Genomic DNA, 26,654 nt, shown 5'->3' with positions numbered 1-26,654 from the left:
CATTTCTGTGCACTCTGTGTAGAATAAATTACCATTTGGAGCAGATGTGACCTGATTGTTGCAGTTTATTGTAGACAATGAGTTACATGCTGACGTTAATGAGCTTTTAAATCCAACATGTCACAGTTTGTGCCCTAGAAAAAAGTGATCAAAATCGTGTTCTGAAATTCTAACTTGTTGAACCTCGAGACTTCTTAATTTGTTCTCCAGCAAGAGTAAGATTCATTGATAATAAAATAGTTTCCATTAATAAATTAATATTCTGTTGGACAGTTTTCAGTCCCAACATCATTATTGTTCTGTTTGAGAACCAGAACCAAGTGGCTGTTTCCAGACAACTTCAAGGAAATTACTGGATATTTAAAGATTCGGTGAGTAGAGATCAGTTGTGATTATTGCATCAACATCTAAATCTACAAACAGGCTGAGCAGCAACAGTAGATTTTCTCATCTTTGTAATAAGATGACACAAAAACACACAACATGTAAATCAGACCCAGAGCGTATACAAGTGGACTACATTCGCTGTCCCCAGGCTCTGGTCAGCCCCTGAGATGTGGAGCGGAGGATATCGATTTCTTAGCGACCTCGTTCTCACAGAAAGCTTCTTTTTCCAACAACTATTCAGGAGTCCATCAGCCTGAAGAGTTTTCCAGCGATCATTCAATCGGTTGATCAATCGGAAGTCAGGTGATGGGATTAAAAGCTCCCATTAGCCTGTCTCACCCGATCCTCTGCGGTCAGTCAGTCCAGGATGTCTGTCTCCTGAGGGGGCGGGGTCGACCTGCATCTGAAGCCCCGCCTCTTCACCACTCTGCCCATCATTCCCAAGAACCACAAAGAAGATGAGAGACAAACCTATGACAGAGCTGCAGACTGACGGCAGGACCAACTCTGGTGGAGAGAGAGACAGGAAGACAGACAGGTGGACAGAGAAACAAATACTGCAGGAGGACAGACAGGTGCTCAAACTAAACTGTTAACTCATTGGCCCATAGACATGAAGGGGCATTTCATAACTATTAAACAAGGCACACAAATAAAGACCAGACTCTGTGTCCCAGGTCTCTGTGTCCCCAAGAACTCTGTGTCCCCGAGGACTCTGTGTGTCCCCAGATTCTGGGTTTTAAAGGGTTTTTTAAGGGTTAATTCAGGGTTCTTTATGATCAGGTCTCAGCATCTATTCTGGGTTTTGAAAGGCTTATTCAGCGACTTTTAGGGTTGTGAAACATTCTGACTTGACTAAAAAACACAAAACTCATTTAGTTTCTTTTTTTTTTTTTTACTTTAATAACAAAAATCCAACCACCAGATATCAATAACAAACAGTCTGTGACATCATCAAACGGGACAAAGTGGACCCGCCAACTAACAGTCCAAATAGGGTGTCTGATCAACTGTGAGGTCACAGCGTGGCATGCTGGGAGGAGGCGTGGTGTCTGCGGATGTGTCTCAGCAGAAGCTGACGATCTGGACTCGAATACTTGCACTGTTGGCATGGAAAGGCCTCACCAGTGTGATGACGGCGAGCGTGAAGGTCCAAACTCTTCTTCTGGATACTTAGACAGAAAGAAATACAGGAAGTTAAACCAAAGAGACCGACAAACCATGAGCCAATCAGAGCAGAGACAGGTGTCTGTGTGTGTTACCTGCAGTAGTCACAGTGTTGACACCTGTATGGTTTCTCCTGACTGTGAGTTCTGCCGTGTCTGAGCAGAGAGCTGCGGTCTATAGAAGCATACGAACACTGATCACACCTGTACGGCTTCTCACCTGGACACACACACAACATACAGTCAGCTGCAGTGGAGAGAGTTCATGACCTGTGTGGTTTCTCAGCGGTGTGTGTTCTCAGGTGTGTGCGTTACCTGTGTGTGTCCTCAGGTGTTGCAGCAGTGAGGCCTTCAGTCTGCTGCTGTAGGAACAGTGTGGACAGGTGAACGGTTTCTCTCCTCCGTGGACACCCAGGTGGCGCTTCAGTGTCAGTTTGGTGGAGAACTTCCTGTAAAGACAAACATTACAGTACAGGAGCCAATCACCGTCCTGTCATGTTCAGTTTGTCCTGAAGCCCTCTGTCACCTCTGCAGTGAAGGATTGTGGGCAGTGAAGTTACCTGTGACACAGAGAGCAGCAGAAGCCCTCCTTCTCTTCTTCTTCTGTTTTCTGTTGTCTTGTTTTTTTCTGCATCTCTGTGACGCTCTTCAGTGAACTAACTTCACACCTGCTGCACACACACAAACACACAGGCACACAAACACAGGCACACAGGTGCACACGCAGTGTTGGGGCTCGTTACTCAAAAAAATAATATATTACACATTACTCTCAAAAATAGTAATGCCTTACATTACACGATTACTCCCTGAAGAAAGTAATTAGTTACATTACTCATTACATTCTCGCTCATGCTTGCTTGGCGTCTCATTCATGTCGCTCCACGGTTCCTTAGCAACAAGCTTTGTGTGTGCGTGCTGTCTCTGTAGGTGCTTCGTTAACTCTGAGGTAGTGTTAGCAGCGGTGGAGAGAAGTTTCCAACACGGGCAAAGTGCCTTGCACCTTACAGTCAAGTTATTTTCTTACGTTCAACAAATTCAAAGTAATGTTTGTATCTCCAACCGTCAAAAGTGGCTTTACGCAGCGGGGGGTCTTCAGGCAAGTGGCATGCAGCAGCATGTTCTGCTCATGTTGTTGACGCTGCCATTGTTATCCCATCTCCCCTTGTGGATGGTGACTAACCAATCGGTGATGGTGAAAGATACCTCGTGCCAAACCCCAACCAATCGGTTCCCTTTTTAGATAGAAAAGGTGGCACATTTGCTCCAAGGTAAGGGCGGCAATGTGCTGGCCTGTCTTTCTAAAACAGAGGTGCAATATTCCTCCTTTTCCAAAAGCCGCGGCTGAGGTAGGCGTAAACATGTGACATGACGTGAAGCTCGAAGTTGGGCTGTGAACAGTGACAATGAATTTGTCTTCAAAATAAGAGCTTTACATTGCACCCCACTGGAGTTTAGAACTGGGTTGTTAGCTGGGGGCTTTTAATTTGAAAGTAGCGACCGTCCTTAGCTTGCCGACACAACAACAAGCTAACACAACCAAGCAGCTACAGAGACCAAGCAGATGCTGCATCTCCTGGATCTCTGCGGCTGTCCAGTTGCTCTTGTTAATGTCCAGATGAAATGCTGGACGGACTGCTGTGATCAGCTGTTTCTTGGTTTTAAAACTCCCTGGCTGTGGGTTGCACAGCACAGCTCCGCCCCTCTCACACATCTCGTTTTTAGATGGCAGGCGAGGCGAAAATAAGTGTACCCTCCAAGACAGCAAAACAGACCCCCAATTTGCCGCCCTCTGTCTAAAACCGTGGACTGAGCCGCCAAAAGAACGGGCACATTGGCAGCTTGTGTAGTGGCAAATATAAACAGGGTCATGATCATGCATATAAATTGATTTGAGAATACACCTTGCAGTTCTGTGTTAACAGGGAATTTGAGCCTGATGTAAGACCAAGGTTTGATGCTCCCTTTATAATAAGAAGGCTGGAGTGGGGAAGCAGCAGGTGTAGCCACAGCTCACCCAAGGCCACAGATAGGGGCCTGGGTGAGACACTTTGTAGGCCTTAAGGAAGACAGACAAAAATGAGAATAGTAAGATGACACTTTCGCGTGATCATGACAAAGGGGGGTGGTCCAGGAGGGCGTTGGTGACCTTGATCCCAAGTATAAAAGAGGGTGATCGGGGGAGATTTTTCTCTTGGAATAAACACCTTTTTGGACTGAAGACTTGCTGCCTCGCCTCTGATTTGGACTTAGTCTCTGAGCTGTCTTGTCTCTGATTTGGACTTTTGAGCGGAGTCACAGGGTCTGAATAATTGGACAGATAAGGAAGGTAGTCTCCCACTACACTTGGTGCTCTGTATAAGAACGTCTACTGTTCCATTACTGTACCGCCCCCCCCCCCAGGTAGGGTTGTTTAAATTGATTATCCTAGCGATGTAACGTAAGCACCAAGGTTGGCGAACTGTAATGTTTTACTGTAATTTCTACATTCAGAACAGTAATGCCTGACACTACTCGTCACTGAAAAAGTAATGCGATTACAGTAACGTGTTACTCCGTAACCCCACTCTACACACGTAGAAAGTTTCTGAAGTAAACGTCTTGTTAGGACATTCAGTCATCTACCTGTCTGTGCAGGCTGCGTCCTTCCTTCCTGCTCGTCCAATCAGCCGGTGCCTCCACCTGTCTGCAGGAATCATCATCACTGAGATTATTATGTTCTTTCTTCATTGTTATAAAAGTCAGCTGGAGGTAATCTGACCTGAGAGGGTGCCGTGGCAACGCTGATCACAGGCGCTGTGAGTTTGTTGTTGAACGCTACGACAGCCGAACAACCTCGAGGCTGCCTTCTTCTTCTTCTTCTTCTTCTTCTTCTTCTTCTCCTCCTCCTCCTGTTCCTGCTCCTCTCTCCTACTCCTCCTTCTCCTCTTCCTGCTGTGGCTCCTCCAGTGAGGCTCCAGCTCCTCCCAGCTGTCGGCTGTCCAGCTGCAGCAGACACAGCTGAACCCACCAGACCCCCGGTGGGACCGGACGTGAACATCCAGCAGCCGCCTGGTCGGGAGCGTCAGGGGACACAGGAGGCACAGCAGCCTAGAGGGGGAAGTCATCAGCTGCCGGGATGTATTGCTCTGCGGCAGGCTGCTGGACTGAGACAGGACGGGGGAGTCATCAGGAGGAGGGAGGATGCGTGGGGAGGTGTTGGAATGATGAGGAGGAGCAGGAGCAGGAAGAGAAGGAGGAGGTTTGTGGGCTGAGATGCGACACAGTCCCAGAGACATGAGGTGAGCAGACTGTGCCATCTCCTCCTGGGTGGTGGGGGTGTTGATGGGACAGGACAGATCCACTGATGCCTCCTTCAGAGGGAAGATGGAGGACTCCTCCTCCTCAAACAGAGTGCTCACCTGCCCACACAGAAACACCTCCAGGATGACCATGAATAACTTCATCTACAGGTATTCAACAAGTGAACATCAGTGCAGAGCAGCAGCTCTCTGTTCACATTCAGACCACAAGAGGTCTCACTCCTCCTGATTTATCAGCGCTGATGTGTGCATTGGCAGCAGGATGGAGGACATCATCCATCCTGACTGACCTCCAAGTCTGAGATCTGATCTCTAAGGATATATTCAGAGGGTCCACTCATGCACTCACATCCGCCCTGTGTCTGTCGGTTTTACTGGTATTCTCTGAATAAAGACATCACCACAGCAAACTTCTCAACAAGACTTGAATGATTATTTCAACAATAGTCATGTGATGCGTTTCAGGTGTTGGAACGGAGATTGCTTCTGATTTAAAATAAGAATCTGTTTGTGTGTGTGTGTGTGTGAGTGAGTATGTGCGTGTCAGGTGTGTCACCTCACAGGTGTGCGCAACCTGCAGCCCCCCCTCACTGCTGATGTGACATGTGGGCGGGCTCATGTTGTCCAGCATGTTGTAGAGCAGGAAGTCTTCATCCTCGTCGCTCTGCTTTGACTCCGTGTTCAGGTCCAGCTGGTAGGCTGACGCCCCCCTCTGGAGCCCTGACTCCTCTCGGTCCTCAGGCCTGACTGCTCGGTTGGCCCCATCCAGGTATGCAAGGGTGGGGGGGCGGTGCCTGTACAGCAGGTGGCTGCTGATGGAGGACTTCAGGCCACAGGTGAATTGACAGAGTTTACAGCGATAAAACTCCACCAGGAAGGCCTCCACGAGCCCCCCCGACAGCCCCTCAACCTCTCCACAGTACAGACTGGAGCTCACAGCCCCGCCCACCACCTGCAGTGTCACAGGACTGATGTCACGGTACCGCTGGCTTACCGATGACATCACCATGACATCACAGAGCACTGCAAACAGGAGACCACGCCCACAACATCAAACTGTAATCAGATTGCCACAAAAACATTACACACACTCCGCAAAATGTTTTTGTTTCCAAACTTGTTCTGTAAATTATTAAAACATTAGAACATAAATCTCGTTTGCCCTCCATCTCTGTGCTGATGAGGAGAAATCACGCTGCTGGAAAAACCAGAATACAACATAAGCTGGTCTTTCATGACCAGCTTATGTTGTATTTTGGTGCTGGTCTGTGCTGGTTTTTCCAGCAGAGCAGGCTTCCATGGTTTTGTTAAGTTAACTTACTTACAGTAACCTCAGATGTTTGTGTCTGTTTGGAAGAAGCCGACACCCGTTTGCAAGAATAGACGTATTAGTGATAAATAAATCCGTAAACAGAACATAAATAACGGGCTAACATGCTAGCAGTGAGCTAACAGCGCCGGCAGAGAAAGCTAACAATGCTAACAGAGAAAGCTAACGGAGCTGCTTCTGCGTCATGTCTCTGATGACGCCGACATGTCTTAACATGTTCATTAATTAAAATCATTCAAACAGGTTCAATATCAAAGAGTTAAGCGGAAACTGACCTGACCACACGTCTGCTGTCTTCTTCTTCTTCTTCTTCTTCTTCTTCTTCTTCAGCCTTCAGGTGTGTAGCGCCGCCTGCTGTACAGAGCGGGTATCATCATGTCAGACCTGTCTGTCTGTCTGTCTGTCTGTCTCGCATCACCGCTCCTTCAACTCATTACCAAACCTCTGGACAGCTCTTTGTGTGGCGGACCCCTCTACCAGCTCTCCCTTCTTCTTCATCATCGCTGCTCTTCCTCCTTTCTCGCCCTGCCGCCACCTGGAGGAGAAGAAGAAGAAGAAGCTCAGTGTGTGTGTGTGTGTGTGTGTGTGTGTGTGTGTGTGTGTGTGTGTGTGTGTGTGTGTGTGTGTGTGATTACTCAGTCAAGTACCTCATTACTGCTTCAGTACTTGAGTAAATGTGTACGTGTGTGTTTTCATTTCATTAAGTTCCCAGAATGTTCGAGGATAACATTCTCTAAAAACATTCCAAAAATATTTTAAAATGTTCAGTGACAACATTGCTTGAATGTTACGCCTTAATGTTCCAACAGGACATTATCAAAACAACAACTTGCATTTATATAGCACTTTTCCCAGTACTTGCCACATTCACCCATTCACACACAGATGGCAGAGGCTGCCATGCACGGTGCCACCTACACGTCAGAGGCAATTTGGGGTCACTATTTTCCTCAAGGCCACTTCCATACACAGCTCAACCTGGGATTCACACTAGTGACCTTCCAATCACCAGACAACCTGCTCGACCTGTTGAGCTCCAGCCACCCCAAACATCTCATTCTAAATATCCCTAAATGTTAAGAGGATAATGTTTACTAAAAACATTCTAAAAATGTTTTGTGATAACCATCTTAAAATGTTCAGTGACAACATTGCTTGAACGTTGTGCCCTAATGTTCTTGAAAACATTCTCAGCGGAAAGTTTTCTTCAAGTTCCCAGAATGTTTGAGGATAATGTTCTCAAAAACATGACACACGTGTTTAGTGATAACCTCCTTTTCATTAAAATATTTAAACATTAAAACACTATAACAACATTCTCACTTCATCTTAAGACAAAAATGTCCTTTTAGACTTCTAGGCCTAACCTTATGGGAGTTATGGAGTTTTTAGTTTGTGGTGTCACTGGCGTCCACAAACCTCTCCAAAACGTCTCCAAATGGCCAAATTGTGCCAAATGCCTTTTCTCACTTCTGTGACACTGGAAACATTACTGAAGCATTTTGGTGACTATAAAGCATTCCTCCATGATTCAAAACATCATTTTTTCACACATTCATTTGATGGGTGGTCGGAGGAGTTTCCACACACTTCTAGGTGGCCATATTGAGATATTGTCATGCGACAAGACACTACAGAATAGTAAGCATTATACAAAAATGACATACTGAAGTGAATTTCAAACAAGGATTTTATTATCTTTCAATATACTAATACTGCATGTACGCAGCGGGGGAGGTAGCACTGGTGGATGCAGAGGAGGATCGTTGGCACTTCTGATGACCGCCTTCAGCAGGAGAGGGGGTTGGGCGTCTGACTGTCTCACTTTCAGGCTCCCAATCCACGTCACTGTCTTCAGACTGTGACCTACAAAACACCATGCAATGCACAAATGTTAATAATGAAAAAATATAATGAAAAAATATATAAATGCAATTAATAGGGTGCTATTTACATAGGAAATAAATAAACACAGATATATGATATTACATATTACACAAAAACATCAGGAAAAGTAACTGTACATAAACAGAATAACTGAACTGGGGGAATATTCCCAGTGTCTGGTCAGTGAAAAAGATCTAGTTCTATTTGTTTACAAGCTTGATAAAAAAATCTAAATAAAAAGGAATTAGAGGCTCAAAGAGAATTACATCATAGAACAGAATTACAAGGATTACATAGCTTTTGTTGAGTAGTTGAGGCTAGCTAGGCTAATTAGCCCCTGGGGCCCTAAACATTTAGCGTCATTTATGAAATGCTAATGTATACTGGACTGTTCACTGTAAGCATAAGAACCCCTTCCCACTAACTTTCATTCAAATCTCACTCATGGCTAAATAAATAAATCAAACATCATCAATGATAACGGTACTCACCGATCTAAGATGTCTTCGAGGCCCTTAGCAAACATCTCCTCTCTCTCAGAGTCCTACTCACTGTCTACAGTTTCATCAGATGATGCCATGATCCATTCCAGGTCTTCTTCTCGGACATATTTAGTGTTTTTTGTGGATTTCGCCATTGTAAACTGTGAAAACTGCCGTCAAAAAAATTTAAATGTCCGGTGCGAGTGCGTCTGCTGCGCAAAGTTAGCCCGCTAGCTGCCAGACGCAGCGATATTCCTCGGCTCGTACACAACGGACCTGGGCACGCCTACCATCGTTGGAAAGGTAAAATAATTGGCTAGAAGCCTGAGTGATTGACATGTTGATAGCCAAAACGCTATCCCTGTACTAAGGCGGCAAATAACAGTAGACAAAGCCGATTGGCCCTTTAAACAAGGAGCGCTCCATGTACTTCACGGGCTGTGCTGGGGTGAAAACTGAACAGAGAAAGATGGGGACACTTTTATTTTGTAGCCAGCAAAGTGATGAAAACAAGCACAACCAACAACACCGTACAGGAACTAGAGAAAATAAAGATACAGCCGGCGAAGTCTGGATTTTATTTGACAAACAAAGTTGGTAGACGGTAAACAAATGGACTTTACAGGACGATATTCACAAGCTGGAATAATTTTGTGAAAAACCATTTTGATGCTTTTGATCAGTGGATTCTTACGGACAACTGGAATATAAATAATTGAGGATCGGACACATATTACGGCTTTATGGCCGCGTCAAAGGTAGGGAGTCGCCGTGCGTTTCTTGTATCTCACGTTTACCATGCTGGTAAATATCAATGATTTATGGTTTAGTGCTCATGATTTCTGCAAAATCAACTGGATGAATGAATTGCTGAGATTCTACCCTTTCCAACGACGTATAGTATGTCCGTAATGATGAAAGTTGAAGCGAGATACGTCACTGCGCAGTGTAGTCAGTTACCTGAAATCGCCCGCCGGCGGGCGGGTGGGTGCGTAGAGGCTAGACACTCTGCTAGGACCACAAAAAACAAAAATCAACAAAAACTGGCAAAGCCCACAGACATGTGCACTTTAAACCTAAACTTAACTTTTTGGCTACAACATTAATGTAAGAAATACTGTAAACACTTGAGTTGATCTGACATTGTCATGAATTTATCTCTAATTTTGTCACCCAGATTGTCCATACTGGCATTTTACATGCAATATTAAATGTCTTTCAATCCCAGGAGAGGGATCCAACTCTGTTGCTCTTCCTGAGGTTTCCTCCATTGCTCACCCTGTAGGAAATCCGTCCCATGTAGCCTGTGTTGTAGAATATATATTGTAAAGCCCCTTGAGGTAATTTTGTGATTTGTGATATTGAGCTATAAAATGATTTGCTTGATTTTACCTGAATATCCTTGACTCACTGATTGTGATTGCTTGTGATTGTCACAAGTTAGAATCCATTCAACCATTCATTACACTTGGATGTTCTCACCAATTTAAAGGTAGGCCTACTAGACCTATGTGCAATAATCAGAATGACACTGATGGCCATTAGGTTAACTGCAGACAGCAACCTGAGCTCATGACCTCAGCACATGAGCGAGCAGCCAGTGGCCAGACAGCATGGATCTGGCATTAGTTGCTTTGTAACTGATAAAGTCATTTGCAAACAGCAACCTAGCCAATTTATCAGCCTTGGGATGGCTGGGAGTCTGGATGGATTAGCGACGTCATTGTGGTGTGTTTGGTCGTGTCTTGGCTTGCATTGGCTTTTCTGAGGTAACTTAGCCAACTTCCCTTGAGCTGGCATGGGTTTATGACATTTTTATAAATTAAAAAAAAAGTTCTGTCATCTGTTATCTAAGGCCTTAAAAACATCCCCAAAACATTTTCCAAATATTGCTTTGAGAGTGTTCTCCCTTTGTTAACATATCACATTACAGACATGTTCTATAAAAAAAAACATTCTGTAATCTGAAGCCTGAATAAAATCCATGAAAGATTTTCTGAATGTTGCAGTGAGAATGTTGTTCCTTTGTGATCATGAAATATTGTGGGGATTATTTATATAACAATGTCCCCCAAACATCCTCAGAGTGTTGCAATGAGAATGTTATTCCTTTTTGAACATATCACAATACAGACACATTTTATAAAAGAAATTCTGTAATCTGCCTTAGTAATATCCCCCCAAAATCCCAAGAATGTTATACTTAAAACATCCTTCCTTCGTTAATATATCATATTTCAGGAACATTTTAGAATGTTCCTTTCTGTGATCTGAGATATCAAAGCATTTTCCTTGTGTTGCTTTGAGAATATTTTTCCTTTGTTATCACATAACATCATGGGAACGTTTTATAAAAAATGTGCTGAAATCTGAGGCTTTGATAACATCCTGAAAACATTTTCCGCATGTTGCTTTGACAATGCTCTTCCGTTGATATTGTGTAACATTGTGGGAATGTTTTATTAAAAAACTTTCTGTAATTGGAGGCCTTAAAGACATGCCGAACTCTGAAAACAGGGTGATGTTTTGAGAATGTTTTTCCTTTGTTATCATCTAACATTGTGGGAATGTTTTAAAGAACATTCTATAATCTGTTAAATGAACAATGTCACCAAAACATTCTCAGAATGTTGCAGACAAAATGTTCTACCTTTGTTAACATATCACATTACAGGAATGTTGTAGAAAAAATGTTTTGTGAACTGAGGCCTTAATAACATCCCAAAAACATTTTCCAAGGGTTACAAACAGAATGTTCTTCCTTTGTTGTCATTTAAAATTGTTGGAATGTTTTTTAAAAAAAAACATGATATAATCTGAAGGCATAATAACATCCTGAAAACATTTTCTAATTGTTGCTTTCGGAATGTTCTTCCTTTGTTTTCATGTAACATTCGGAATGTTTTATAGAAGAACATTCTATAATATGTTACCTCACCCACCCCCAAAACATCCCGAGAATGTTACAGCTAAAACTTCCTTTCTTTGTATATACATATACATATCACATTACAAGAACATTTTAGAAAAATGTTTTGGGATTGTAGGCTTTGATAATACTCTGAAAACATTTTCTGCATGTTGCTTTGACAATGTACTTCCTTCGTTATCGTATAACGTTGTGGGAAAGTTTTATAAAAAACATTCTGTTATCGGAGGCCTTAAAAACATGCCAAAAACATTTTCTAAATGTTGCCTTAAGAATGTTCTTTCTTTGCTTTTTTGTAACATTATGGGAATGTTTTATAGAAGAACATTCTATAATCTGTTACGTCAACAACATCACCAAAACATCTTCAGAATGTTGCACTAAAACATTCTTCTTTTCTTAAAATTTAATGTCATAGGAGCATTATTTGAAATGATAAACATCCTTAAAATGTTCTTTGAATATCAGATAAAAACATTTTTTTAAAACATAAGAACTTGTAGGGAATGTTAGCCAATGTCGTGGGCACATTCCCTGCTAGCTGGAGAGCTTCAGGTGGGTCAGTGACATGGAAAGAACCTCTTCACCTCTTCCCTCCACCTCTTACATACACCAACCGGCCAAGCCTCCAGCCAATCACAGCCTGCATCCCTCTGAAGGTAATTACCGCGCTGAACAGGACGTGTGGCCCCAGAGGATCCATCTGTCCGTCCAGACACAGATGTTCGGGTGCTGCATGCTGACTGGCTGAGCAGCTGCCGTGCCTGATGACAGCCTGAAAGTAAGAAATCATTTGAGTTTACGTGAAAAACAAGAAAAACACAGAAGGCTTCAAAAAAAGGAAAAGCGGGACTCCAGCCACCAAACTCTGTTCTTAGTATTCAACATTTAACACATACTGCAACATATAGAAGTATTTCAGTTTAGTGTTTGTCAGTCCCTCCAGAAAAACCAGATTGCATAATTCAATGCATAATCAGCCAAAGTCTACATATTTATGCAGGGTCGCATTTTTTCAAATCCGCTGCACTTTTGCCACATAATTTGCCGATTTCTGACAGACAGCTGCTGCTGCTGATGCACTTGACGTATCTGTTCAAACATGTATATTTTAATTATACTCTGCCTCATTGATCATTATGTGAGAAAATAATAAATTTGAATTTCTGTCATCGATAGATATTTCATTTTCTTTTTTGTAATGGTAAAAAGAGCAAGAGAGAAAGAGAAATTCCCACAGACTCCCTGCAGTGATGCTAACTGGCATGAACACAGTGTTGCTCAGCTTCTTCACTGGGACAGACTGTGACAGGGAGGGACAGACTGGGACATGGAGGGACAGACTGGGACAGACTGGGACATGGAGGGACAGACTGGGACAGACTGGGACAGACTGGGACATGAAGGGACAGACTGGGACATGGAGGGACAGACTGGGACAGACTGGGACAGTGATGGACAGACTGGGACAGTGATGGACAGACTGGGACAGTGATGGACAGGGGGGGGTGGACGGTCAATATGGATGTTTACTTTTTGGTCAGTGGGGATATTTAACTTTTACTGCCAAAACAAGTAAAAACAAAGAGATCGTTAATTTTATTATTATATTTGAAATATATACTCAGTGATAATGGTTTAATCATTTTATATTAGTTTTTACCTATTTTTGGGGGCCCCTGTCAGTCAGGGGCCCTTGGAATTGTCCTCACTTTTCCCCCCTATACAGCACCCCTGAATTAAAGTATGATGATGTGAGGAAGTTTAACATCTGTGATGGTGGATAATTGATTAGAAATATAAGTTAGATATATTATATAACTTCAGACAGCACAGTACACCTTTTCTACAGATATGAAGCCTGTGTGAGTTGTAAAGCAGAATGTACCAGAAGAAGGTTTGTCCCTCATATTTTAATAATTTAAATAGATATTTGAACCTAAAAAAAAAAAAATAGATAGTGCAGATAATCAGTTAAAACACTTATATTTCTCTCCATTAAAGCTCGTTGGGAGTCGGCCATGTTTCTACAGGAGCCCAGGGCAGACAAACCAAACACTGGACCTTTCTTATCCCCTGAACTCACAATTACAAAAGATTAATGCCATGTAGAGCTGTAAGATGCTGTAGACGCTTCACTGATGCTGTTGTAGATTTCAGTGCTGTGTTACCACTGGGGATGTGAGCTGTCCAGGCATCTGATTGGTTGAATGGTTTCTGTGGTTACAGATAGGGAAGGGTTCTTTCAAGTACGCCTGGGTTTTGGACAAGCTGAAGGTGGAGTGTAAGCGTGGCATCACCATCATCACCAACATCAAGCTCCGGAAGTTTGAGACTGAAAAATATTACATCACCATCATCGATGCACCGGGACATTATGATTTCATCAAGAACATGATCACTGGAACTTCCCAGGTATTCAGTGATGCTATGTTCCATGCTAACACGTTGTGTCACACCCACTCCGATGCAGAATGTTAACATTATTGATCTCAATAATGATGTAACTGATGATGTCATCAATGTCACTACTGACTGCACCTTTCTAGTTGTGGCAGCAGGAACTGGAGAGTTTGTGGTGGGAATCAGTAAAACCAGTCAGACAAGAGAACACGCTCTGCTTGCAAACACGCTAGACGTCAAACAGAAGCTGTCAACAAGATGGACACCGCCAGTTACATTGAGGCACACTTCAACAAGGTGGTTAAAGAGATATCCTACGTTAAGAAGGTTGGATACAGCCCTTCGAGTGTGGCCTTCATCCCGATCAGTGGCTTTCACAGAGACAACATGCTCGAACCATCAGACAATGTAAGGAACCCTTTAACACTTGGCAGACCTGCCTTGCTTGCCCTCTGCTTGGTTACCTTTGTTGATTGTGTTGGTCGTGCCTTCCTGTGGGCTGTGTTACATGGAGCTCTGCTTGTGTCTGTTTTTCTTGCTGCTGTGGTTCAACAAACATCCAGCAGCAGACCATGACCTGTAGTTTACAGCACCTCAGCTGTCCAATCCCTCCTGCAGGCCTGCTGCTGCCCCTCTGGACAATCTCTGGTCTGAGACCGAAGAGGTCGATCTGTTTATCTGCTGAATGGATTGCAGCAGGATGTTTGTTGTTAAAACCAACCATGGGAAAAACAGACAGAGAACATAGCCTCTGTGCTCGACTCAGTCACCTTTCATTTATCAGTTTCATCTAAACTGGGTTTGCATTAAAAAATCAGGGTAAACCAATCAGAAGCAGAGTAGTGCAGGTCTTTTTAAGAAAAGCAGTGGGATCCCTGAAAACACAGCAAACTACATTCACTTAAGAGATGTAGAGGCAGAAACGAGAGCTGTGTCCCTCCACAGACGCCATGGTTTAAAAGATGGACTATTAAGAGGAAAGAAGGGAATGTCTCTGGAAAGACTCTGTATGAAGCTCTGGACAGCATCCTCTCTCCTACTAGACCCACAGCAAACCTCTGAGAGTCAAAATAGCAGGTGACTACATCCACTGTACTGCACCACAGTGCAGCTGACACTCTTCATTCATCAGGGACTGTTTAGGGATGGTGAATACAAGCCCTGCTCTGGGTTCTGTGGTTTCAGGTATCAGGACAGTGCCAGTGGGTCGGGTGGAGACAGGAATCTTGAAGCCAAGAGCATGGTGGTGACGTTTGCCCCTCCGAATCTGAGTGAAGACTGTGGAGATGCACCACGAGTCTCTGCCCGAGGCTCTGCCCGGAGACAGCATCGGTTTCAACATCAAGAACCTGGATGTCAAAGACCTCAAACAAGGAAACGTTGCTGGGAACAGTAAAGACAACCCACCATGTGAGACCGCCTCCTTCAGGGCCCAGGTCAGTCCTCATCCAGCCCTGTTTCACATGAAGACCAGGGTTCAAGTCCCCTCTGACAGCTTTCTGCTCACAGTTACACAGCAGCTTGTGAAAATGTCATGAAATACAATCTACTCAGAACCACCAAAGACTCAGGAGCACCACAGACTCAGAACCACCAAAGACTCAGAAGCTTATAATAAATGCAGAATGTCTGGTTCTTATGTGATCCAGTGGTGTAAAAATAAGTGTTTTCTGTGGTCAGGTGATTGTGCTGAATCACCCGGGGGGAGATCCATAGCGGTAACACTCCGGTGCTGGACTGCCACACTGCCCATATCGCATGTAAGTGTGCGGAGACGGTTGAGCCGCTGGACCGGCTCACTGGAAAGAAAGTGAAGGACAATCCTAAAAAGATGAAAACTGGAGCTGCTGCCATCATGAAGTTAATTCCCACCAAACCAATGGTGGTGGAGAATTTCTCTGAATTCGCCCCGCTGGGTGAGTCAAGGGTCAAAGTCAACTGTTAACCAGTCAGTCACTTTGTTTTTTCTTACACATCAACAGAACCTTGGACCAGCTGAGTTCAACAACAGATTATAATCATTAAGTTTCAGTTTAGTAAATTAATTCAGGTCAGTTTAAGGTTTAATTTCATCCGTTATGAGCTCAAACTTAAGTTTTTAAAGGTCACAAAGAAGTTCAATTATTTTTTTCTATTCAAAGGATAACAAGGACAGAACAAATAGACATAGTGATGACATAGTGATGACATTCATATATAGTAGTGATATAATCATAAGAGATAGAATAATTTTCCACCTCCTTTTTGTCAGGTCGCTTTGCAGTATGTGACATGAAATGCATGGTGGCGGTTGGCGTGGTGCAGGAGGTTGAGAGGTCGACAAAGTCCGCCAAGTCAGCAGCAAAGAAGAAGTAATGTCACTTCCTGTCAACCATGTTTAATGGATCAGATGACCAGCTGTCAATCTAACATTCAATTCATCAATTCAAGATTATGAGATTGAGAGAAGTGTGTGTGTGTGTGTGTGTGTGTGTGTGTGTGTGTGTGTGTGTGTGTGTGTGTGTGTGTGTGTGCGCGTGTGTTTTATTGGTTGGTCACACCTGTCAGCAATTGGTCTTCATGGTTTTAGTTTAATAACAGAAGAAGAGAGAAGTGTGAACAGGAAATGTAAATCAGATCACATGGCCAGGCTGTTTTTTCCTGTTCTGACAAGACAGGAAGATGAGAGAGAGAGAGAGTGTGTGTGTGTGTGTGTGTGTGTGTGTGTACGTGTGTGTGTGTATGTGTGGTCACAGCTTGTCATGCAATGCTGCACAGTGTAACAACTCTGTCACGCAATGTGGCTGATTCCTGTTTCAATTTCGTCACACACGCGCAGTAAGAGTGCATGTGCACTGACACGTGCGTGTCTAACCCTAACCCTAACCACAATGTGCAGCCTGCCATCCAACCACCACAGACAGAATCAGAATCAGAAACAGATTTATTACCAAGAAGTATTTTTCACCAGCAAGGAGTTGGTCTTGGTGGATAAGGTTCATAAACTGAAGACAATAAACAGTAAACAAACAGTGACAATAATATATAAACAATATAAACAGAGACACAAGAGTGTGATGGTCAGAGTCAGCGGGGTCCCTGGTGAGGGATCTGATGTTCAGCTCCCGTTTTAGGTCCTGGGTGATGATGGTGTCCAGGAAGCAGCAGGACTCCACAGAGTCAACTGGAGAGCCACACAGGATGATGGAGGCGGGTGGTGCTAGGTTCTTCCTGAAGTCCACGACTGCCTCCACTTCAGAGCGTTAAGCTCCAGGTTGTTCTGGCTGCACCGCGGTCACCAGATGGTCAACAGACAGACTGCTGTATGTCTCGTATTCTGATGCTGTGGAGATGTGAGGAAACACAGACACCCATTCAGACTACCATGTGTGTGGTTGTGTGTGTGTGTGTGTATGTTTGTGTGTGTGTGTGTGTGTGTGTGTGGCAGAAATGCTAACTGCTACTGTTACAACCTGCAGACTGGGCGGCTAGCAGGTGTCCATCTCCCTGTGAGGACATCACCGATGATAATCACCTGTGATAGTGAGACAGTTAGCAGAAAAATGAAACACTCTGAAACAAGAAGATGAACACAACACTTGGTTTCAAACAGGAACTCTTGGACAAACACTCTGAGCAGCCATATTAAAATTGAAGCTGATGACAGTGAGGGCTCCTGCTGACAGCTGCTAACATTTGACTGGGTTTCACCATCGTCACGATGGAGGCAGCTGCACAGGCTGATGTGTCTGAGCACCTGACTGCTGCACGGATCATTATTACAACCTTTACAGCTGAACTGACACAGACAGACGTCACCAGACCCTCTGAGGTCAGCTCAGTCTGAATGAATGGAAGTCAGTGTGTGTGTTTGTTTGTATGTGTTAACCTTTCTAACAGGAAGTGAACAAAAACAGAAAAGAACATAGTGTTCAGCCGCAGAGACCTCAGTGCCACCGCGGGTTACACTTTCTGCACAACAACATCTGAGCAGCTTTCTGTCATCTTCAATCAGTCCATCAATCAAAGTAATCAATGTTTCCAATAATTAGTCCACTGAATCTGGTGACGCTGTTAATTCTCTCATTAATTAGCAGCTGAAAATATGAACAAGAACCTTAAAGACACCTGAACTCATCACTCATGGATCTGTTCATTAAGAGTTGGTTGTAATGACTCTGAATTTATGTCTTTGTATCAAGCCTTGTGTCTTTGTTTTGATGTTCCATGCCCCTCTTTGTCCTTTAAGTTTCTCCTTTGTTCTCCACTCTGTCTCCCTCTGTCTGTAGTTTTGTTTCCCTCCATGTTTCTCCTCTGTGCTCCTCCCCCGCTCGTTACCTCACCTGGCCTCCTCCCTCCTCTCTCCTCACCTGTTCCTCGTCTGATCATCAGTGTTTTCCCTTCACTCCTTGTCCGGTCATTGTATTCTGTATGTATCTGCCTCATGCTCATGCTCACGCTCACGTTTGTGATCATGTTCCTGTTCTTGTCATATCTTTCCAGTTCCCTAGTGGTATGTTTTGGTTTTGTATTTTTGTTTGAACTTTGCCTTTGATTTGTACTTTGTCCTTTTGTTTGTACTTTGTCTTGCTTTTTTGTTGCTACTTTGCCTTTTGACTCCCTTGGATTTTGGCATTCAGCTTTGCTTTAATAAAGCTTGCCTTTTGTTCTCCCGTTTCCTTGTCCCTTGAGTAACTGCATTTGGGTCCAACTCCTATCTCCATAGTTTTCCCTTTAACCCCAACCCCAACCTGACACTGGTCAAATTAAGAAGTTTTTAAAAAGGTTTTAAATTAAAAGACAAAAAAAAGAGAATTACCTACACATTGATTTAGTGTGTTCATTATGTGTTAATTGTGTCTTAGTTAAGGTTAATTATGTGTTAGTTAAGGTTCATTGTGTATTAAGGCTAAATGAGTCAGTAGGCTCCTCCCTCTAAGTTTAACTTCTGCTTTGACTCTGATCTTCTGTTTGTGGTGTAACGGACACAAACTGTGAGACGCTGCAGATGAAGAGACGCCAGCGGTGAGTCCACACCCGTCTGTCTGTCTGTGCTTCTCTTTTTTTTTTTTTTTTACCTTGAGATGAAACGACTTTAGCTATGGCTCTGTATATGTTAGATGGACATTTTGTCTCGTTAGAACTTTATCTGCTGGTGTTTCATTGGACTGTCTTCAATTATGTTTCATGTCTTTTATAAACATTTTCTTATTTCCAGTGATTAATGTTTCATCATCATTATTAGCTGAACTTTGCCTGGCAGCAGCAGTACTGGATTGTAACTAAGTATATTCACTCAACTGCAGTTCTTAATTTGGGGAGCTGGTACTCTTCTTTACTGTACAAGTACAGCTGAGACCATTGTTAATTAATCAGTCAAAAATGGGTGATCACCCACCCTGATCGTTTCTCTTTCAGTGATTGTTGTAAAATCATTGTACGGCTGGATCTTCACAGCTCGACTAAACAAACATGGTGAAGGTGTCACTTCGGGCTCCGGCTCACACTCACCACGTTTCTCACTGTTTTCACCCAGAAACCAAACAATCAATCAAACAATCAGCTGAATTCATGAAGCCCAAAATCACAATCAGCGGCCTCAGTGGCTTTACAATCTGTACAGCGAGCGACGTCCTCGGACCTCAGACCGTCGATTCAAGAGAGGGAAAACTCGCCAGACTGTTATTTCCATGGTGTGATGTCAGCGTGTGATGTCACACCTTCTGTTGATCCTGAACCTGTTTGTCTTTGTGTCGTTCTTGCAGGTCACTGAATGACCTCATCGACATAAAGAATCTCATCACATGACCTCGATGGATGACATCATGACATCATTCACCACTGAGGTAACAGACCACGCCCACACACATAGAGATGAATGGTTTCCAATTATTGATCTCATTTTCGAGTGAATCTGCTGTACCCGCAGTTGGACAGAGGGACGTATGACAGAACCAGGTGTGTGTTCAGGTGTGTCAGGTGTTTTCAGTGTGTTGTCTCTTCCTATCAGGACCCATCCTCCCTTAGCCCCTCGCCCACCTACGATGACTATGACTACCCTGACCTGATGTGTGACCGAGAGTCTGTGCGGGAGTTCAGGGGTCGATATGAGCCGCCGCTCTTTTGGATGATCGCCCTGGTGGGCGGAGCTGGCAACCTGGCCGTGGTATGGATCTACCTGAACTTCCGGCGGCGACTTAAGACCATGACGGACGTGTACCTGCTGAACTTGGCAGTGGCAGACCTGCTGTTCCTCATCACGCTGCCACTGTGGGCGGCCGAGGCGTCACATGGCTGGTCCTTCGGCTCTGCTCTCTGCAAGGTGAACTCTGCCCTCTACAAGCTGAACCTGTTCAGCAGCATGCTACTGCTCACCTGCATCAGCATGGACCGCTACGTGGTCATCGTGCAGGCTACCAAGGCGCAAAACTCGCAGGGGGAGCGCCGCCGCTGCAGCCTGCTGGTGTGTGGCGGGGTGTGGCTGCTCGCCCTGCTGCTCGCCATGCCCGAGCTCGTGTTCGCCACCACCGCTGAAGCAGGCTCGCAGCAGTACTGCAGGATGGTCTTTCCTCCTAACCTGGGCAACAACACCAAGATCCTGGTGCTGTCACTGCAGGTGAGCATGGGCTTCTGCCTGCCCTTCATCGTCATGGCCTTCTGCTACAGCGTCATCGTCACCAAGCTGCTCAGGACCCGGAACTTCCAAAAGCACAAGGCCATGCGTGTCATCCTGGCTGTGGTGGTGGTGTTCGTTGTGTCACAGCTGCCCTACAACGGCGTGCTGGTGATGGAGGTGACGCAGGCGTCCAATGTCACCATGACAGACTGTGAGGACGTGAAGCGCTTCGACAAGGTGGGGCAGGTGCTGAAGAGTCTGGCCTACATTCATGCTTGCCTCAACCCCTTCCTCTACGTGTTCGTGGGCTCGCGTTTCCGCCGCGATGTGCTGCATCTGCTGAGCATCTGCCGCTGCCAGACGGCCAAAAAGAGTCCGCTGAATAAGCCGTTCAGGAGCCCGCTGAGCTCCACCCGAGCCTCTGTGATGTCAGATAGCGACACCTCACAGGCGCTGTCGCTGTAGAGACACCATCCGCTGCTACTGCCTGTTTCTGCTGCCGCTCAACAGATGACATCATCACTTCTCCAGGACCCTTACACTTCATCTGTTCTTTAAGGGCTTCCAAAATCAAAGTGCTTGTAGGAGGTATAGATTTTCAAATTTAAAGACAAGTGAAGGATGACATTAAAGGTCCTGTATCAATTTCAGGACTTTCCCAGGGCTTTTCCAGGACTTTCGCAGGACTTTCCCAGGGCTTTTCCAGGACTTTGTATATTGAATGTGAATGTGCCCCTTTATAGACACACATTGTTTTTTAAGCTGCTGTTGTTGGAGTTTGGATGAAATATATGAATGTGATCTTCTCTCAGTCTGCTGTTTGTTTGATCATTTATAAAGGAGGGAAGCTTATCTGCACTGCTAACAGATGCTAGCAGATGCTAACTTGACCTTTCTGTGAATATTTCTCTCTCTGATGGTGTTCATAGTTTTCTGTCTCTTTATGTTTTCATGTGTTACAAACATTAAAGTGTGTGTGAAACATGTGTACTGTGTGTGTGTGTGTGTGTGTGTGTGAGAGACAGACAGAGAGACAGAGAGAGAGACAGAGAGACAGAGAGACAGACAGAGAGACAGAGAGACAGACAGAGAGACAGAGAGACAGACAGAGAGAGAGAGAGAGACAGAGAGAGAGAGAGAGAGAGAGCGTGACAAACAAGAGGAAGTTGATGAAACAGTCTCACTGGTTTCTTCACATCCTTCCTCCTCTCATCCTGTTTGTGTTTTCAGTTGGTTCTGTGGAAAACAGTTTCATCTCGATCACTCAGCCGTCACCGTGACAACTTGCTGAGCTGTTGCTGGACATATTTTGTCGAACACCCGTCTTTGAAGAAGTGTGTTAATCATTTCATTCTGTCGTCCCACAATGCAACAGAGTAGCGCACGCGGAGGCCAAAATTAAAAGTAAATTTATATAAAATGACAAATGAATAAATGACTCATTACATTAATAATTTGTCATTGAATGCACGAAAGTAACATTAAAAATAAAACTGGCATTGCTTAAAAAATGTGATATAAATTCATACTTCTGTATTAATTTGATAAATGAGTTGTTTTAATTCCTCTTCCATCTTATTTTAGTATTAATCTTAAACACACTTGTTCTGTTTCTATAAATGTTCTGCTTCTTCATGCAAATCAACATTTAAACATGAACGTCGACAAACACGATAATTCAAGTTAAAGACCAAGAAATGAAAACACCTCCTCCTCCAACAAACTGATGTGGACCCATCAGACCACAGCACTCTGATCCGGGTCAGGGCAGTCTGTTGGATTCGGCCTCGCTGCTTATGTGCAGAGATTCTCCATCACATGACTTCCTCCTACACTCTCACCTGTGTGGGCGTTAAAACCACTTCCTGCTGAGAGTCACCTGAAACCATCTCACTGTTGTCATGGTGACGTCAGGAGTCTGTCTGGCTGTTTCTGGTTTGTGTGTGTGTGTGTGTGTGTGTGTGTGTGTGTGTGTGTGTGTGTGTGTGTGTGTGTGTGTGTGTGTGTGTGTGTGTGTGTGTGTGTTTCAGGACTCTTCTCCGGTGCTGATGCAGCAGGTTCCAGCTCTGTTTCCATGAGAACAAAGGTTCGTGGCCCGGGCGGCCCCCCTCCCTCCTGAACAAAAGCGGCCATGTTTCCAGAACCCGGCCGGTCCATAAAGCTGCGCGCTGAGCGGCTCTGAGCGGTTTGACACTGGGAGCTGCTGAGCGTCATGCCTCTGCCCCGACGCCGCTCATCTTTCCTGGGACAGCCGTCCACCGAGCGCCCGGCCCCCGCAGCGTGCGGGCGGATAGGTTCGGCCGGCACCGCCGCACCCCGAGGCGTCTTTGTGGGCTCCGCGCCACCCATGGGCGGAGCGTCCTGCCTGGGGACGCGGGTGTCCCGGCGGGCTCTGGGTATCAGCAGCGTGTTCCTGCAGGGGATGAGGAGCAGCGCGGCGCCGGTGCTGCCCCGGACCGGCGAGCGGGCGGCGGGTCACGGAGCGGCGGCGGCCGGACTGAACAGCTGCCTGATGGAGTACCGAGACAAAGTGAGAGCGCTGGAACAGCTGAACCAACAGCTGGAGGAGCAGATCCGCCTGAGTCTGGACCGCAAGGCATCCAGCGCCGGGGCCTGGGGACCACTCCGCAGGGACTGGGAGGACGTCTACAGACAGGTGAGGACCGGGGTGGGAGGGTACGACGTGTTGCTGTGGTTCACATCTGTCTGAAGAGAAAAGACGCGCGTCTGTGTCGCCATGGTAACCAAACAACGTGATATAAACAGAGCTGATGTTTATCTCGTGTGTGTGTGTATATGTGTGTGTGTGTGTGTGTGTGTGTGTGTGTGTGTGGGTGGGTGTGTGTGTGGGTGGGTGTGTGTGTCTGTGGGGGGTGGGGGGGGGGGGGTTGTAGCTGGCGACAGGTCTCTGATTTCCTGTGTTTTCTGCAGGTCAGTGAAGCTATCCTCGACAACGCTCGGCTCATGCTGCAGACAGAGAACGTCCAGGCCAACGCAGAGGACTTCAAGGACAGGTCATTATTAACTTTGTGATGTCACTGCTGACCTCAGTGGAGTGAGGGAAGGAGGAGAGGAGAGAGGAGGTGCAGATGGAGTAATGTCTACCTTGGTCCCGCAGGTATGAGAACGAGCAGCCATTCAGGAAGGCGGTGGAGGAGGAGATCGGCTCACTGTACAAAGTGATCGACGACGCCAACCTGACGAAGGCAGAGCTTGAAGAGCAGATGGACAACATGAGGGCTGAGCTGCGAAACCTGGAGCACAACCACGAGCAGGTTGCACCAAGCTCTGTTCAAAAAACACACAATTTAACCTCCAAATCACAAGACAGATATCCAGCGAGCAGAGCCAACTCAGCGTCTGTTGCAGGATAGATTACAGAGAGAGTGAAATGTCCTTTAACAACAACCCTTTGCTTCTGACTGAATATTTTTCTTTTATGGCCACGAAACTTAATGTGTAAATGTCCCTTGTCTAATTCCTGTCTACTTCCGGTCTACTTTGCGTCGGCTTGTCCTGACAGGATGTGCGAGTCCTCTACAATCAGATGGCAGGACGGGAGGTGGATGAACCCGACGCTCCCATAGAAACCAGTCTGGACCAGATCCTGGCCTACATCAGGAGCCACTGGGAGAAAGTGACAGAGAGGAACCGAGCCGAGACCGACAGCTACATGGAGTGTAAGGTGAGTACATCTCACCTGCACAGGTGTCCTCACATGTTGGGACTGTGTTTGATGGACTATGTGCGTGTTCCTGCAGGAGGCGCAGTGTGTGAGCAGCAGGCTGAGTCCTGAGGAGCAGCAGGTGGAGGCGCTGAAGGCCGAGTGTAACGACACAGGCTGTAAGATCCAGAGTCTGCAGGCTGAGACCGAGTCCATCAGAGCGCTGGTAAGACACACACAACAATCAATAACCTGATCGATCAATAACTGAGCTGAGAAACACGTCATGGTGGCTCTGTTGTCGTCCTGCAGAAACGAGGTCTGGAGAACTCCCTCGGGGACGCCCAGCACTGGCACGACATGGAGCTGCAGAACCTGGGCTCAGTGGTGTCCAAGCTGGAGGCGGAGCTGGCCGATGTACGTGGCGAGATCGAACAGCAGCGCCGCGACTACGACACGCTGATGAGCAACAAGCAGCGTCTCGAGCAGGAGATCAGCGTGTACCACGGCATCCTGGATGGAGAGGAGAGCCGCTTCCAGCCCACAGAGACGCTGTGAGTCACCAACTATAAATCCAGACAGAACCGATCCTTCACAAACATGTAGGAGAAACATCAGAGAAGAATAACATATGATTGTGAGATTTAAAAGAGCAATGTCAGACTTTTAGTTGAAACAATCAAATATTTTCTGAACAGAATGTGAAGAAAGTGTTGCCATGTATCTCCTGAAGTCTGCATGCGCACCTGTTGGTCCCAGATGATCCTGGTCCAAAGCTCTGGTGGCAGCACCAATGTTCCACCGCTGCTTTCAACTCCCAGCCCGTACTGCTAGCTGAACGGCTAATCAAGCTTAGCTTCTGACAGCAGCAGTTAGCTAAAATTCTTGGAAAAAAGGATTCATAAATCTGACAGACGGTCCGTCTCTTCTTCTTCTCCTCTGCTGATAAACAGCCCATCAGTAACACGTATTGCGCCTTTAAGACCAGAAATAAACCAGGATCAATAAACACATGATCATGATGTCACAGCAACATGCTGAGTCCACATGAGAACACCACGAGGTTCTGATCCTGAGACGCTGAAATATCAACGTGTTCATATGTGAGATATGATAATGATTGAATCAGGATCAACTGAGATCAAACATATTAAATGATAAGACTGTCAGCTGATCGATCAGCTGCATCCAAAGTGCCATCAAACATCCTGAACTGTGAACTTTAACATTTTTAATCACTGTGAAATTAATTCATTGTCAAACCAGGTGTTCAGGTTTGCATTCAGAGCCTGAGGGAGCTGCTCCAGACTCAAGGACCCACACTCCAGGACCTCCAGGACCTCCAGGACAGTGACTGTGACTCCTGAAGTCCAGCAGAAACGTTCTGGATGTTTGTGTTTGTTCTCATGAGTTTTCTATCTGCTGACATGATATGAAGTCTTGAACTGGTCCTCAGGTCCAGACTGGTTCTGGTTCTGGATTAGTGTGAGATTACATGTCAAGATTCAGAATTACTCCTCAGTTGAACCTGTGCCCAGGTCCAGAATGTGGAGGGTTGTGGGTTCTGATTGAAGTCTACAGAACCACAACACATGGTTCTGTTCATGTGGACACAATGATTTGTGTGAAATGATCGGAGGGCTCTGATTGGCTCGTCGTCTCCTTCACACAGGTACATGAATCCAGGTGAGGGCCACTCACACCTGCAGCGTCACCACATCATCATCACTCTCGTTCCTTTCTAGTCTCTCTTTTCACAGTGGGTGGAGGCGCTGCACCTTGACACTGTCACACCTGAGACACACAGACAGCCAGCGGGTCTGAAATGTACGACCTGACCTGAATGCAGCGTTCCAGCCTGGACCTGTGAGACAAACTAGATACAAGAGGAGGTCACACGACCAGACTTCATGAGTTTACACCTGAATGCAGCATTAGATCAGCTCACAAAGGATTGTGGGATACTGAGTTGTTAAACAGAGCAGCTGACCTTTGACGTCATGGTGTGTTAAATAAGCCAGCTGTCAAAGTGAATTAATCAAACTCACCTGTGACAGTTCATCATCTGTTCTTCAGCATCTGAGGCAGCCATGAAGAAAGCTGAGGGAAGGTGCTGAGGGAAGGTGCTGAGCTGCTTCCTCTCTCATCTCCTCAGTACTCAGTCACTGGAGGTGTCAGGACAGGAAGTGATGCTGTCCCATCAGTGCTCTGTGAACATAACATTACATTTTGAAGGTGAACTTGCAGCTGTGATTATTGTTGATTGTTTTAACTTCTGCTGATTTAATAAGAAAATAAACAAGTTTTCAAAGTGTCAAACTGTTTATTGTTTCCTGTTAAAGCTGCAAAATCATTCCTGATGTCAAACATCTGCAGATGAGCTGGAGTACTGAAGACACGCTGCAGTATCTGCTCAGCTGTTAGCTGTTAGCTGTTAACCCTCTCAATGAGTGATCTGTGACCGGAGCTCACATCAGAAGAGACATAAAAACAGTTGTTGAATCACAAA

The 26,654-nt window shown here is 45.4% G+C and overlaps 3 protein-coding genes, 1 long non-coding RNA gene and 1 pseudogene across 14 annotated transcripts; 3 read left to right on the top strand and 2 right to left on the bottom strand.

Moving 5' to 3' along the window:
- Window positions 1-1,266: 1,266 nt before the first annotated feature.
- si:dkey-154p10.3 (oocyte zinc finger protein XlCOF6) lies at window positions 1,267-6,618 on the bottom strand. 3 transcript variants are annotated; one of them, XM_037084310.1, is made up of 8 exons: window positions 6,461-6,618; window positions 5,412-5,878; window positions 4,315-4,954; window positions 4,179-4,239; window positions 2,114-2,221; window positions 1,869-2,002; window positions 1,650-1,773; window positions 1,267-1,559 (listed from the first exon to the last, which is right to left on the bottom strand). In XM_037084310.1, exons 2-8 carry the CDS (start codon window positions 5,862-5,864, stop codon window positions 1,406-1,408), a joined length of 1,674 nt encoding a protein of 557 aa, XP_036940205.1. In that variant the 5' UTR covers window positions 5,865-5,878; window positions 6,461-6,618; the 3' UTR covers window positions 1,267-1,405. The 3 variants fall into 3 exon arrangements, with proteins under 3 accessions (XP_036940205.1, XP_036940203.1, XP_036940204.1); XM_037084308.1 differs by having other exon boundaries at window positions 2,114-2,224; window positions 6,461-6,613; XM_037084309.1 differs by lacking the exon at window positions 6,461-6,618 and adding an exon at window positions 6,181-6,451 and having other exon boundaries at window positions 2,114-2,224.
- Window positions 6,619-9,251: 2,633 nt separating this feature from the next.
- LOC119011308 lies at window positions 9,252-18,021 on the top strand (annotated as a pseudogene).
- On the bottom strand, window positions 16,792-18,174 carry LOC119011310. The gene is made up of 2 exons (XR_005072158.1): window positions 17,339-18,174; window positions 16,792-17,208 (listed from the first exon to the last, which is right to left on the bottom strand). It is a non-coding gene; the product is annotated as an uncharacterized LOC119011310 (long non-coding RNA).
- Window positions 18,175-18,284: 110 nt separating this feature from the next.
- Window positions 18,285-21,467, top strand: ccr9a (chemokine (C-C motif) receptor 9a). 3 transcript variants are annotated; one of them, XM_037084319.1, is made up of 4 exons: window positions 18,285-18,378; window positions 18,874-18,890; window positions 19,631-19,711; window positions 19,876-21,467. In XM_037084319.1, the coding sequence occupies exons 3-4, from the start codon at window positions 19,670-19,672 to the stop codon at window positions 20,944-20,946; spliced, it is 1,113 nt and encodes a 370-aa protein (XP_036940214.1). In that variant the 5' UTR covers window positions 18,285-18,378; window positions 18,874-18,890; window positions 19,631-19,669; the 3' UTR covers window positions 20,947-21,467. The 3 variants fall into 3 exon arrangements, with proteins under 3 accessions (XP_036940214.1, XP_036940211.1, XP_036940212.1); XM_037084316.1 differs by having other exon boundaries at window positions 18,865-18,890; XM_037084317.1 differs by having other exon boundaries at window positions 18,293-18,377; window positions 18,849-18,890.
- A 77-nt stretch (window positions 21,468-21,544) lies between these two features.
- On the top strand, window positions 21,545-26,464 carry bfsp2 (beaded filament structural protein 2, phakinin). Of its 7 annotated transcripts, none has more exons than XR_005072156.1 (8): window positions 21,546-23,137; window positions 23,413-23,495; window positions 23,600-23,756; window positions 24,005-24,166; window positions 24,243-24,371; window positions 24,458-24,699; window positions 25,412-25,817; window positions 25,891-26,464. XR_005072156.1 is itself a non-coding variant. In XM_037084313.1 (7 exons), exons 1-7 carry the CDS (start codon window positions 22,694-22,696, stop codon window positions 25,967-25,969), a joined length of 1,281 nt encoding a protein of 426 aa, XP_036940208.1. In that variant the 5' UTR covers window positions 21,545-22,693; the 3' UTR covers window positions 25,970-26,464. The 7 variants fall into 7 exon arrangements, 4 of the variants coding, with proteins under 4 accessions (XP_036940208.1, XP_036940207.1, XP_036940209.1 ...); XR_005072157.1 differs by having other exon boundaries at window positions 25,412-25,831; window positions 25,906-26,464; XR_005072155.1 differs by having other exon boundaries at window positions 25,412-25,831.
- The last annotated feature ends 190 nt before the right edge of the window (window positions 26,465-26,654 follow it).

Source organism: Acanthopagrus latus, chromosome 21 (assembly GCF_904848185.1).
Source record: "Acanthopagrus latus isolate v.2019 chromosome 21, fAcaLat1.1, whole genome shotgun sequence".
Classification (NCBI taxonomy): domain Eukaryota; kingdom Metazoa; phylum Chordata; class Actinopteri; order Spariformes; family Sparidae; genus Acanthopagrus; species Acanthopagrus latus.
This window is presented reverse-complemented; position numbering and strand designations above follow the sequence as displayed.